We start from the raw sequence: 13722 nt of genomic DNA, 5'->3' as shown, positions 1-13722 counted from the left end.
CGAATGGAAGAGGAAAAGAGAACTCTTTACCAGCCTAGGAAATAAGCATCTTATAAACTCACTGGCTTACTTTTTTATCAATACCAAACCAGCTCTTTGATGCAGGATGCTCCCTGCATTGCTGTGAGGAGCATCACATGGCTTTCACATAGGCTCAGGGCTCTGCTGATATAAAGCAAATTGCAGGGTCAGGACATCTGGTTTTTTTCTGGTTTCTACCACCAATAGTCATGCTGAGTGGGAGTCTTCTACAAAGTAGTCCAAGTCTATGTCCACACTGAAGAGCTTATTGATCTGAATTTAATAAGTCCCCAATGATTTATAAATTTGATAAGCCAAAGTTTTTATTATATTTTAAAAATTGTTTAAATCTGTTTTTAACAGATTGTGTGTGCTTTGCCTCACAGAAAACACACCTCAGAAGTGTGACAAAACCAAAATTCTCAGAGGTATGAAGTTTAAAAAGCTGCAAAATTATTCCCAGGAGTACAGTCAAAGAGCTGCAAAATTCTCCCACTTGCTTATTTTTAGGATGGCTTCTATAACATGACTGATCAAAAGGCTTTTAACAGCTCAAACTGCTGCATCTGATGGGATATCACAAAAGCAAAATTGCTGCTGTCTGAAACTTATCTGAAGTGGACACATCTTCATTTTACTTTGCCATGGGGGAGAGTATGAGCCTGTGTTTATGCACAGGTACAGGCTACATTCACATCTGGCAAAACCAGGGTTTCTAAATACCTTCCTGGTTTGGGCCTGTGCATATAATTTGCATGCATCTCTTCAGCAACTGCTTTAAATTGCAGTGTGAGAGTTTATAGCAGCATTCCGGCCAAAGTGTAACTGTTGTTTTATTTATTATTTGAGACTAATTCCTTATTAGACATAGTAAACAGCGCAAGAAGAAAGAGCAATCTTGGTAAGACAGTTTTATAGCCCCATGACAGGTACAATGAGTTGCAGTGTCTGATGATTTGATGCATAACACCCAGGCCCTTGGGGAGGAACCCTAAGGGCCTTAAACAGTATGTGGGCAGAGCACAATGCTTCAGCACAGAGGGGTACCATTTGCAGAGAGCAAATAATTTGGAATGGGCTCTTTGAGGATCTCCTGAAACCCTGCTTCTCAACAAGGTTGACATACCTCATTCAGGATCCACTGGTCAGACCATTCACCATCAAGTCAACACATACAAGCTTACCTTGAAAAATCAGTCAAGAATTTTAGTCTTTCCTTCTAAAACACAGACATTTTTGCAGCCGATAACAAGACATTGAGAGATTTCAAGCAGAAAATGTACTTTCTAGGAGCTTCTACACCTGCCTCAGATCAAGGGGATGCAAACTTACACCTCCTAGGATACAAGGCTATGGGCTTCTTGAAAGCTGGGGTGGGATATCTCTCACTGTTTCCGATTCAGAGGAGTTGTGATTCATCCTAAAGTGCAGCTATGATCACTTTTAAAAATATTTAATAGGTGCAGATAACCCACTGAAACTAGTAAGTTGTGCAACAAAGCACTCAGCATACATTTGGAGAAAGTGCACTAGTGCACATTTATATCTTAGTCGTTGGGGCAATTATCAAGAAGACTGGGAGACGTGCTGGCTCTCAATCTGTGTTCTTACAACAGTTGCTGTAACAGTTTGGCCCTAAGATGTACTGGCTACAAGTCACTTCTGTGTATCATGGCAAAATGGTCAAAAGCAATAGCTCTCCCCTCTCAGACTAGCAGCTACATTGCAAGGTTGAAAAGCCATGTTCCTCTTGTATTTTCTCCCTGGCTTAATGAAGTTTGAATTCTTTGCTGCAAAATGAGCCACTCAGAATTATTTATTGTCCTTTGGATCAGACACTGAACCCTTCAAGCTGAGGGGAAATTGGACCAAAAATCTTCTGTGTGTTGTAGAGGAACGTAGGGCACCCACATACACTGTTTTGTGTTTGTGGGGGAGGCATTTAAGTGATCACAGATCCACCCTGAGAGGAATCCCTCTCCTGTGGAATAGAAGCCAGACTTGAGACATCTGGTCCCTACAGGGAGGTAGAAGTGAAGCAATGCCTCATCAGAGAGGCTGGATTTGGCTTAGGAGTGAGGTGGGTGCTAAGCAAGGAAGTCTGGAGCAGTTCTGGACACACTTAGGAGCAGAACTGAGAGAATGTGAGAAAATTTAAAATAGGACAGTAATATAATGCCAGTTTTTACACAGCAGGTAGATGGGGAATTTCCAGAGTGTTTGTTTGATTTTTTGTGGACTTACATTCCATCTAAGTCCTGTTTAAAAATCTTCTTTCTTGTATTAGCTCATAAAGCCTTTATGCTTCCACTCTTCCCAGCTGCTGACATGTACCTGAGAGAGGCATAAGTAGCAGTCGATGTGTCTTCATGCCCTTGCAATACTTTAGGATTTCTGGTAGCTGACACAGATCAGATAACCATAGAATTGTAGAATCACAGGACAGTCTGGTTTGGAAGGTACCTTAAAGATCATCTGGTCCAACCCCTTCCACTAGACCAGGTTTCTCAAAGTCCTGTCCAACCTGGCCTTGAACACTTCCAGGCAGGGGGCATCCGCAACTTCCCTGGACAACCTGTGCCAGTGTCTCACTAGTCCAGAGTAAAGAATTTCTTTGTAATATCTAATCTAAATCTACCTTCTTCCAGTTTAAAACCATTACTCCTTGTCCTATCAGTACAAGCCCTTGTAAAAGTCCCTCTCCAGCTTTTTCATAGGCCCTCTTCAAGGCTTCTTTCGTAGGCCCTTCTTTCTAGCTACTAGAAAGCCACTATAAATTCTCCTTGGAGCCTTCTCCAGGCTGAACAACTTAAATTCTCTCGACCTGTCTTTGTAGGGGAGGTGCTTCAGCCCCTCTGATCATCTTCGTGGCCCTTCCCCGGACTCCATCCAGCAGGTGTAACTTCTGCTTATGTTGGGGGACCCAGAGCTGAATGCAGTACTCCAGGTGGATTCTCATGAGAGTGTAGTAGAAGGGCAGAATCACCTTCTTCAATCTGCTGGTCACAGTTCTTTTGATGCACCCCAGGATATAGTTGCATTTTTGGGCTGTGAGCACACATTGCCAGTTCATGTTGAGCTTCTCAACAACCAACAACCCCAAGTCCTTCTTCTCAGCACTGCTCTCAATCCATTCTCTGCCCATCCTGTATCTCTCTTTGGGATTTGCCCTGACTCAAGTGCAGGACCTTGCACTTGGCCTTTTTAAACTTCATACAGTTTGCACGGGCTCACATCTCGAGATTGTCAAGGACCCTCTGGATTACATCCCTTCCCTCCAGTGTGTTGACCACACCACACAGCTTGGTGTCATCAGCAAACTTGCAGGGGGTGCACTCAATCCCACTGTCCATGTCACCAAAAGATACATTAAACAACACCAGCCCAAAGACTGAACCCTGAGGAACATCACTTGTCACTGATCTCCACTTGGACATTGAGCCATTGACCACAGCTCTTTGAGTGTGACTGTGCAGCCAATTCCTTCTCCAGGTAGATGAATTCAATTGCTCTTCCCTCCAGGGCTTTACCTCTATCAAATAGATCCTTGAAGAAGCCGAAGTCCGCTCTTCTGGAGTCCAGGGTAGTGAGTTTGCTGTGCAAACTCCTCACTGCCCTAAGGAACTTGAACTCGATCATTTCATGGTCACTGTGATTAAGACTGCCCTTTAGCTTCACATTCACCACCTTGTTGGTGAAACAAGGTCAAGCATAGTACCTCTCCTCGTTGTCTCCTCTGTCACTTGGAAAAGGAAGATATTATTAACATATTCCAGGATTCCCTGCTGTGTTAGCCCCTCAACAGATATTGGGGTGATTGAAGCCCCCATGAGGACCAGGATTTGTGAACATAAGGCTGCTCTTATCTGTCTATAAAGGCCCTCGTCTGCCCAGTTCTCCTCGGCCAGTGGCCTGTAGCAGACCCCCACTACAATGTCACCTGTCCCTGCCCACCCTTTAATCCTGACCCATAAGGTTTCTGTTGGCTCCTTATGCATCCCCAGGCAGAGCTCCATGCACTCCAGCTGTTCATTGACATAGAGGGTTGCTCTAATTTATCCCTCATAAGTAACCGAATGCTTGGTGAACGGCATTTCTCTCTCATGAACTGCACTGCTCAAATCTTGCATGCTTTCCAGAATCACAGCCTTTATATTCCTGTATATTTTTAACCATTGGTGTTTATGGCATTGGAAGGTCACTATTTATGCCAGACATTGTGCACCCTTCATATTAGAGCTGCATCAGACCCTGTACGACCCTGTCTGTATCATTCTGGGAGACTTTTCTGTGCAGACTGTTAAAATCTCTCATTTCTGTGAAAGACTGAAAGGCATATTTGGAAGCTGAACCATCAAACATACATTTTCTGATGTCTTAGAGATTTATATTCATATATCCTGGGGAGGGGGGAAAATAATGAGTTTCTCTAATAGAACTGTACATTTCTACTCTATGTATACATATTCCTAATTACTGTATCACCGCATGTAACAGATTGGCAGTTTATAAATGTATATATTTACAGTAAATTAAATGTACATGTTTTTATATATTCTATATATAAATTGCATGTCTTTGAGTGACCCTAAGGCACTGAATTCAACTGTATAGAAAATGTAAATCTAAACACAACACTGGATGTGATGAAAACAATACTATTAAATTAGAATATTATCAGAAAAGTAGTGTCTCCTGCTTTGATATCGAAGGTCTTTGTCTCTGCTTTGACATTTGTTTTTCATAAGTTCCCTTGGCAGTTTATGCAGCAGCAGACCAATATTCCATGACAACAGCCAAATCCATTGATATCTCTTAATTAAATCACTGGTTCTGAATAAAGGCAACACACCAATATAATATGGATCATGGTGGCTAACCTTTTAAACATAAAAGAAGAGCAGGGACGGATTCTCAGCTGTGATGCCAAGCGGCACTGGCTGGCTTGTATTCACACTGCTGCATGCTCACAACCTTTCTGACATGCTTTAGAGGGAGCTGGCTTCAGGAAACTCAGAAAGAGACCCAGGGAATGAGCAAATAGCTAAGCAGCACAGATAATCAAGTCTACTTGAGCTTGCTGTCTAGCCCCATTTGTTTAGAAGCCTAGACATAACCTAACCACCCATGCAGTTCCCCCAATTTACTCATGTTCTGGGAAAGGATATGAAATTAAAGAAAGAGGGGAAGAAGGGCAAGTTCCATAGCTGTATTTACCAGCAATTTTAAAAGACAGACATTTAAAAAGATCCTTGTGTAATTGTGGTAAAAAATGTTTCTGCATGAAAACATGCATACCTAGGGCAGGAGCTGAAAATCATTCTCTTAGCTACATTTTTGTAGTTGAAGAAACTAAACAAACACAATATCCTGTGGGTAAGGATCCTCATGCAGCATCTAACTGTGCAGTCAGATGCATATACAGCTTTGTCTGAAAACAGCATGAATTTGTAGATATGTTTCAAGGCAGGAAATCAACTGGAAGCATACCACCCTAATAATGGAGGTTGCACATCTCAAGCAACCTATACCTAGAAAGGGCAATGGCCTGGCCACATCCAAAAAATGGTCAGGTACCCTCCCTCCTCCTACAGTGAACCTTCAGCACATGCCCTTCAATGGGAATGCACAGATAGCATGCACATCTTTACTACATGCTGCCATGCTCAGATGGAAATGGAGTCTTTATGGAACATGGCCTTTCAAGCCTCAAACTGTGTGGAAAACAGTCCAGTGCACAATGCCCACTGCATCTAAGCTCATGACGAGTAGTTGTTAGCCACTGAGATCTGGCTTTGGGAAGGTTGTTAACCACTGGAGAATAAACCTCTGCAACCTCACAGCCTGTCTTAGGTATGCTTTTCAACTTTTAGATGTATTTACAGGTTGTTTTTCCAACAGGTATTTATTGTGAAGTGTTATGTCTAGATAAAGGTTGATTTCTGTAGTCAGTGCCTCTTCTTAGCTTGTACATAGAAGCTGCTTTTATTTATTAAGCCTGATGCCATTAATTTCACCCTCAAATGTCATTCAACAGTTTCCATTCATGGTTTTTAAAGCATTCCATTACTGGTCAACTCAGGGGCCAAATAAGTAAGCAATGGTCTTGAACGTATCGGAAAAACTGACCCTTGATGCCAAGGAGTTAAAGTATTAAAGTGCATAAGCCGTTTCCTGTAACAGTTGTCAAGCTAATTTTCAGTAAATTACTTAGCCCATTTGTTTATTATTCAGATATAAACCCACTGACTTGGCATGGAAATGACATTACGCCACTGTAATCGCAGACTAATCTTTTACAACTGCATCCCCCAAACTGCATCCCTCTAACAAGACTTCTCTGAGCTCAGAAACAGCAGCTTTTGTGCAAGGTAATTCACACTGCACTGCACCATCCAATGATGAGGGTAACATTAATGGACACTGTTGATGCATGCCTTCATGTAGCTCCATAAAAATCAGAACATTCTTTGGCAGATAATGACTTAATGGGAAAGAATGCACTTAAAACATAGAATAACATTCAATACAAAAGAAAATCACTATAATCTTCATTGCAAATGTTTTCCATACTAAAAGATAACACAATTCTGGAGCTCTTGGTGACAAACTCCCCTTCTCTCCACCCAGTGCATGACAGACAGTCTACTATTTAAAGTACTGGCATAAAGGACATAGTAGTGCCTATAGATAAACAGTTTTCTCTATCTGAACATTTCCAGCTTATGTTTAGATTTTCATTGGCTTAAGAAGATAAAGGTGTTAAAAAGTGGAAATAATTTAATAACCTCTGAAGGTCAACACCTGCTAGGAAATTCTAAATTCAAGCTGACTTTCTATTAGCCCCTTGTCTTATGTTGTGATTAAGCTGTAGACTGATCCCCTGTATCATGGCATTGCACACAGTGCTCTCGTGGGAGCCTGAGCTGAATATACACTAATCTAAGATACCACTCTACCATCCCTGGTTTCTACTAGCAAGAAAGCACATTCTTGGCTAGTTTTATAACACAAGCGCCCTACACTGCTATTTCTGGTTTTGTTGAGGAAAGCTAAGTGAACAGTGAAGAAAGTACAAGACATCACTTTTATTTTTGTTGTTGTTGTTGTATTTTACCACTAAATATATAACTAATATTAATCAGGTAAAAAGTACATCATACAGGTTTCACTTTTTATTATTTTACAGAAATCATGCTCAACTGATGTTATAATTGAAGAAGAAACAGCAAATCAACTCATAGGACCACAAGCATATGTTTGCTGTCAACAGAAAGACTCTCAGGGACTTCAATTAGTATTAGATTGCAGTCTTCATATTTATATTTAAAAGTATTCCCTTCTGTGCCCTTATACAAATTATTAGTCTATCAAATTCAATAAAAGCTAAGTATAAGATGAAAAAGTGTGCATTAAATATCTGACAAACAGTGAGAAAGAGAAGAAATTTTGAGAGCTGGCACTGGCACTTCTCTCTGGCTGTTCATCATGGGGACAGTCCTGCCCAGTGCCTGGTCATTTTGTATACAACCACTTGATGTGTAAAGAAGAACAAGAAATCTGCTTCTCTGCTTTCAAATGATTGTATAAGACAGAAAGGTACCACAAAAAAATATCTTTCAGTATACACCAATTCTGTAAAAAAAACCAAAACAAAACAACAAAACAAAACCCCAAAAGCTTGTTGTTGGTGTCTAAACATTTATGTATTCACCTGTTTCTCTCCCATTATCTCAGTATCTTTTTGAATTTTCTAATTCAGAAGACTAAGTTAGAGAACAGCAGTAACTAATGATGAAATGCTTTATCTGGACAAAACACCTTGTTCCAGTAAGTAGTGTTTTCCTTTCTGTTTAGAATGTATGGCCTTTATTCCACAAATAAGTCAAATAGCCACTTTTTTCCCAGGAATTCAGACTAGTCATGAAAATATTTTTAATTATTATATAATCAGTGGTAAAAGATAAATGGGTTCTACTCAGTTGCCTTTCCATGAAACAAGACTTTTCTGATTCTTTAAAATGCTTATGGTGGAGTCAGAGAAAGCTATGTAACTGGTCTAAAACAGAAAAAGCTAGACAAATACAGGAGTAGAGTCTCAGCTATCTTGGTCCACAACATCTTTTGTGAAACACTGGAAACAAATATTAACCTCAGATCATGCAAAGCCAGATAGTAGATCCCTGGTTTAAACCACTGTTCCTGCAGACTTATATTTAAAAGTTCTTGCCTTAAGATACAAAAAGTGTTATAAATTGGGTAATCATGCAACATTTCATACATCCAGTATGAACAGTATACAACAGTATTGTACAATAGCCCATATCCTAAAAAAGATCTCAAACAGATTAATTAATGTTAGGAAATGAAACCTGTTGTATCATGGCCCCAATAAAGACTCAGTACAAAAAATATCACTATAATACTTAACTCCATGCAAGATAAATTTATTTTGACCCTTTGAAGCTGTACTTCTTTAAAAGGAAAAAATATGGAATATAGAATTATAGGTTTATAAATTTTTTTTAAATTTAACAAGACTGGGGCAACTAGAACATGAGTATGCATTGTACTGACTAATAAAAATGATTATTAGTTGACAAGGTTTTAACTGGTGATGTGAAGTTCAAAACTGTATAACTTAACTCTCTAGTTCTGAACTCTGAGATACAAAATGCCCTTCAAGCAAACATAGCAAAGAACAAGAAAACCTTTCAGACTCCTCACCAGAAGACTGAGAGCTCTGGAAGAGCTCAGAGATCTGAAGTTACGAAAAAATGCTGAAGATCTGTTTACCATTTCAAGCTGCTGCAGTGTACCACCTTGCTCTGGAAAGTGACTTAATAAAAAAGAAAAATTATAAATAAGAAGTGACAGAATTTTTTTGCCATTAAGGGTCCATAGGTGTCATCAGGCAACAGCTTCACTTTGGGAACACAAAAAAACCATTGGGCACGGGTGAGAGCAGTGTCTGTCAAACAGCTCAGCATGCACCAAGCAACTGCATGCACACCATACCTCCTCTACCTGCTTGAACTTTGGGGGAGCAAAGCTGTGAATCTGCCTCCTCCTGTGTTTTTCACAAAGTGCTTTTAGATGTGTACTGGCCAGCAGTAAAGAACTGTCTTTAGGTTTTCCTATGTACAGGGACTGCTACTATCTCTGCTTTTATCTGAGCTACAAGAGATGAAGCAGAAGTCTTATTTTACTGTCCCTGCCATATTAAGGGCAGGAATAAGATATTAATGATTGCTACCTTGCTCAGTTTGGGCAATTCCTGACTTCATTTGCATTTTATAAAACTTCACTGATACTCATGCAAACACACAAAATGAATGTGAGAGCCTAATGCAGTATTGCTTGTGACAAGGTAATAGGCACTCCAGTTCAGGAACTCAATAAACACTTTGAAAACTATTCTGAAATTAAAACTTAAGACTTCCCTGACTAGAGCCTTTTTTTTTTACTTGTCAGCTTTCAAACCTTTAGATCTGAAAGCCATACTAGGTTCCTCCACACTCTGGCACAGGAAGGAGTCAAAAAAGGCACTTTGTTCCAAATCTTGTAATTTGCACATGTGGAACAAAGAGACGAAACTTATCTTTGATCTAAATTTAAGCACTTTTCTCATTGACATGCAAGCTGCTTCTTTCCTAACAGTTCATTCACTGGCTAAGAAATGATTGTTTTTCTCAGCCGCTATCAATTTCACAGCACTGCTAACGAGGCTCAGTACAGGGAAGCATGCATGTTTGCGACCAAAGCCGATAGATATGAGTGCAAAAAATACATTGGCATCAGATTTGTTAAGGAAGCATTTTATCAGTTTTCAAAGTAGAACCACATTCTGAACATTATATTGGCATAGAAGAGACAGTTTTGGTGGAACTACACAGCTCTCCAGAAATGCTAAATATTTGCAATTAAAACTTCTTTCTCAACTCCTTTCATTCAAAGTCACAAGACATTCTGTGCTCACTTCCATAGGGATTTACAGGACTACAGCAAGGAAAACTTGCTGGGAATAGTCACAGTTGCAAAAGAAACCTCCAGTTCACAGCCACCTTTCTGCTGGAATGGTGGTGGTGACTCTCCACACCTAAGTCCAAATTTTGGAAGAAAAGTGGGGAGTCATGGAAGTGACAAACAGAATATGTTTTTTGAATTTTGTAGGAAGTCTGAGAAATTGGTTCTTGTCATTCAGTCAGCATTTACAGGCCAGAATCTTCTGTGTGCATACCTTAAGTCCTATTACCCTACTTCGGGGAAGAAGGTTTTACTGTCTTCAAGTTGAACGAAAACATAGACCTTTTCTTCAGACACTGCTATAAGGAAGACTCAGCACAGAACTGTTAAAGATACTATCTTCATGGCTTAAAAATTGCAGGAACAAGTAATCTCAATTCTTTCTAGTGTGGAACTTGGAATCCTATTTATGATGTGGAGTTAGTAAGGTCTTCAAAAGCGAACTCTGACAGCCAAACATTACTGTCATGTGAAAAGGGGGTTTCAAGCTGCGGACCTTTACTACCTACACTGCAGTCCTAGTCTTCCCATGGATCAACTGATCTCCATGACACTATCACACTGGAAAATTAGTTATTGAAAAAAGAATCAGAACCCAGAGGTAAAACCCTCAAACCTATAATTTGTCCACAACATAATAGACAAGTAAATAAGAAGTTCTAAAAAACCTTACCTTTAAAATTTGGTCTGATTCTAGCATCATATCCCGATGTCCTTCCCATCAATTTGTCCAAAAAATCTGAAGGAGACAGGGTCTGTGAGGGGGATTTTCCAGATCTTGAATCATGTTCTTTACAGAAAGTCGTCCTAAATAAATTATTAGCCACCATTAGCTAATATTTAGCTTATTTTGTATTCAAGTTATAGAGAAATTATAATGCTAAATAAAATTGTCTCAATTCAGTGAATGTGGCAATTAAAATTTTATAGAACAACACATAGAACAATTTTATAATTTTATAGAACAATTTATTTTTCATCTGAAAACTTTATTCTAGAAATAGAAATTACCTTAAGGTAGTATGCATGGACTCAATTTGCTCTTCAGAAAAAAACCTCAGCTTTAAAAAGAAATTCATTACAGCTTTAAGACTTTAGAAGATTCAATTGACTCTTCATCTTACATGTAAAGTAATCTTACTGGGACTTTGATATCCTATTTGATATCAATGCTTTAATTACAAGTATGCTGTTAAAACTGTATGTTAACACTGGTTTAAGGTAGTCTTAAACTTCCAAACAATAGCTGGCAACACTCACCAAGCAACACTGAAAAATAATGGTTTTGTTAATGTTGGGAAGGAGATAGTTGTAAAAAAAATTGTTTTTACATATGCCAAACAAAGATTTTAATCATGCAAGTGAATGTCTGGATTCTTCCCCAACACGGCAAAAGGGGTTCCAGAGTCAATCACATCTGATCTTAGGGATTTTTAACCTATGATCATCGAGTAATAAAATTGATCTGTATTATCACCAGCTGGTATGTATATGCAAGTTCTTGGAACACATCTCTGCTTTCAGGATTTAAGGGCAAACTTCTGGTACCACATCATGCACACAAAACACTGTGCACGTAGCATACTACATACTGCAAGCACATTATATATTGCAGAGAAGGAGAATTTAGGAGTTTCCCATGGTTATTCTCTAAGGAAAAAGAAACTAGAATGAAATGGTCATATTTGGTGTGTAGAGGCACATATTTAACCATAAAGCATTGTCTCGATTCTTAAATAACCAATTTCATTGCATCTATGCTTCAACATAATCTTTGAACTATATTAAAGGTAATTCTATGGCTATGTCATCTTACCCACTCTCTGTTTATGTATTTGCCCACCTGGAACCATTCAGTTTCAGGAGTGTTTTGTGGGGTTTTATTCGTCCATCTATATGCAAGTATAAACAAATCAGATATGCACCTGAGCATCTGAAATAAGAATCAAATATCAAATCTTTCATCCCTTTACAAAAGCACCAGAATTTTTAAAGTATAGGGTGATGATAGTAAATACTCGTGGTGTGATTCCCCACATTTTTTAAGGTTCCATGTACAGGGGACGGTTTCATCTTTTATGCTTTTGTCAATGACATGGTACCATTACAAAATATCTTTAGTTTTTAATAGATAATAGATTATATTCTCCACTTACATACAAAAAAAAATAATTAGGTAAGATAATAAAAACTGGAAAATCAATCCAGTGCACTTATTTGGAATGTTCCTATACAAATTATTTCTGTTTTCATTCAGACCCCACTAGTTATGAGTTGCGTTGTGATCCCAGACTCACAGATATGAACACTATTTCACTCTGTCACTGTATATATACCTCATTACTCATATAAAAAACACTTTATATGTGTGCATGTAGATACACAGCAGCATATACTATAATAATGAATCTCAGTTAAAATGGTGCTTTGATTAATAAGAATGCTCTGTTTGCTTTGTACAACAAAAAGTCAATAGCTGAAGCAAAAGCTCATGAATTGTTAATAAAAGATAGAAAAGAAACAATCATATGTACTGGTACTTTAAGTGAGCACAATATTGGTCTAATCCAGGGTTTTCTCAGATTCAGAGGGTTGGTCCTCTAATTTCAAATAACTACATCCCTGATAAAAATGGTTCAATCATTTCCAATGCTTGAAGAGGAGGGAACCAAGGCAACTTCCTAAACAGCCTCCGGTAGGAGTAGAAAAATTGCATTATGGAAGAAAAACTGAAGAAAATGTTTTTAGCTATATTGATACTTAGTGAAAAAACATGTCTTTGAGTCAGGGAAATGTAAAATAGATCACCCAAACTTGAGATTATTATTTTTTGTGTTTGTTACCAAGCAACGAGTCTCCAAGTGTAAAAGGGGTAGCCTATATAGAATGAACATTAAATACTCTCATATATAGCAAACAAACTAGGTTAATGTGACGTACTATATTTATAGTCATGATTTCCACAGTCTTTTAACAAATATCATCACATAGAGTCGTATCACCTACCTGAAGTGGTTTGTCTCTAAGAAAAATGCAAACAAGGTTGTCAAAATTTTCACTAGCTGCCGGTTCATTCCTCCTGCTTTCTGTGATGATTTGGAAAATATCCCAGAAACAATTCCAGAGAGATGCAGAGAAAAAGTAAGCTGGTGCTGCCTAGATTCCCAAATTCAGCAGTAATTTAATTTTCTTGACAATCAGGAAGAGAAGGTCTGGATCTCTACAAACTGGGGGTAAAAAAGAAGTGCCAGTCCTTGGAATCATGGTCAGGTCAAGCCTAGGCTCATCTCCAGCGGCCAGCACAAAAGAGAGAAAGCATCAGATCTGGTCGTTTCCCCACCTCGCTTTGGAGATGGAGGGGAGAAAAAAAAATAAAAGTAAAAGAAAGAGAAAAAGGAAAGGAAAGGAAGAGGAAACCCAACTACGTGAGGAGCATCACACAAGAAGGAACAGCGCTGAGAGCAGTTCTGTTGCCGGTATGTTTTATTCCTCTTTCGCTTTGAAAATTAGTATTTATGAAGGGTGGTGTGGCTACTGGGTCGGTCTGCTTTTCCCCTCTTTGGGCAAGGAGGCGTCGGCGCTGCCGGGGAGGGAGGGCTGGAGGGCTGGCGGGGGGGCCGGAGCGGGCGGGAACGGCGGGGAACCCCAGCGCCTGTGCTGGAATGAGGCGGGCGG

General features: G+C 39.2%; 1 protein-coding gene across 1 annotated transcript in view; it reads right to left on the bottom strand.

Annotated features, from left to right (window-relative positions):
• The window catches only part of LOC104547296 (glycine receptor subunit alpha-2), a gene marked incomplete at its 3' end in the record, with an annotated part of 30808 nt that extends 17413 nt beyond the window's left edge, over positions 1–13395 (bottom strand). The window contains exons 1-2 of the mRNA XM_010192918.1: positions 13054–13395; positions 10721–10854 (exon numbers count right to left, since the gene is read on the bottom strand). Coding sequence (XP_010191220.1) covers positions 10721–10854; positions 13054–13121 — 202 coding nt within the window. The remainder of the gene's footprint in view (positions 1–10720; positions 10855–13053) is intronic.
• Positions 13396–13722: the final 327 nt, after the last annotated feature.

The sequence above is a fragment of the Mesitornis unicolor genome, unplaced genomic scaffold (genome assembly GCF_000695765.1).
Source record: "Mesitornis unicolor isolate BGI_N332 unplaced genomic scaffold, ASM69576v1 scaffold20709, whole genome shotgun sequence".
Lineage (NCBI taxonomy): Eukaryota > Metazoa > Chordata > Aves > Mesitornithiformes > Mesitornithidae > Mesitornis > Mesitornis unicolor.
The sequence above is the reverse complement of the archived record's forward strand: the minus strand, read 5'-3'. Positions and strand labels throughout refer to the sequence as shown.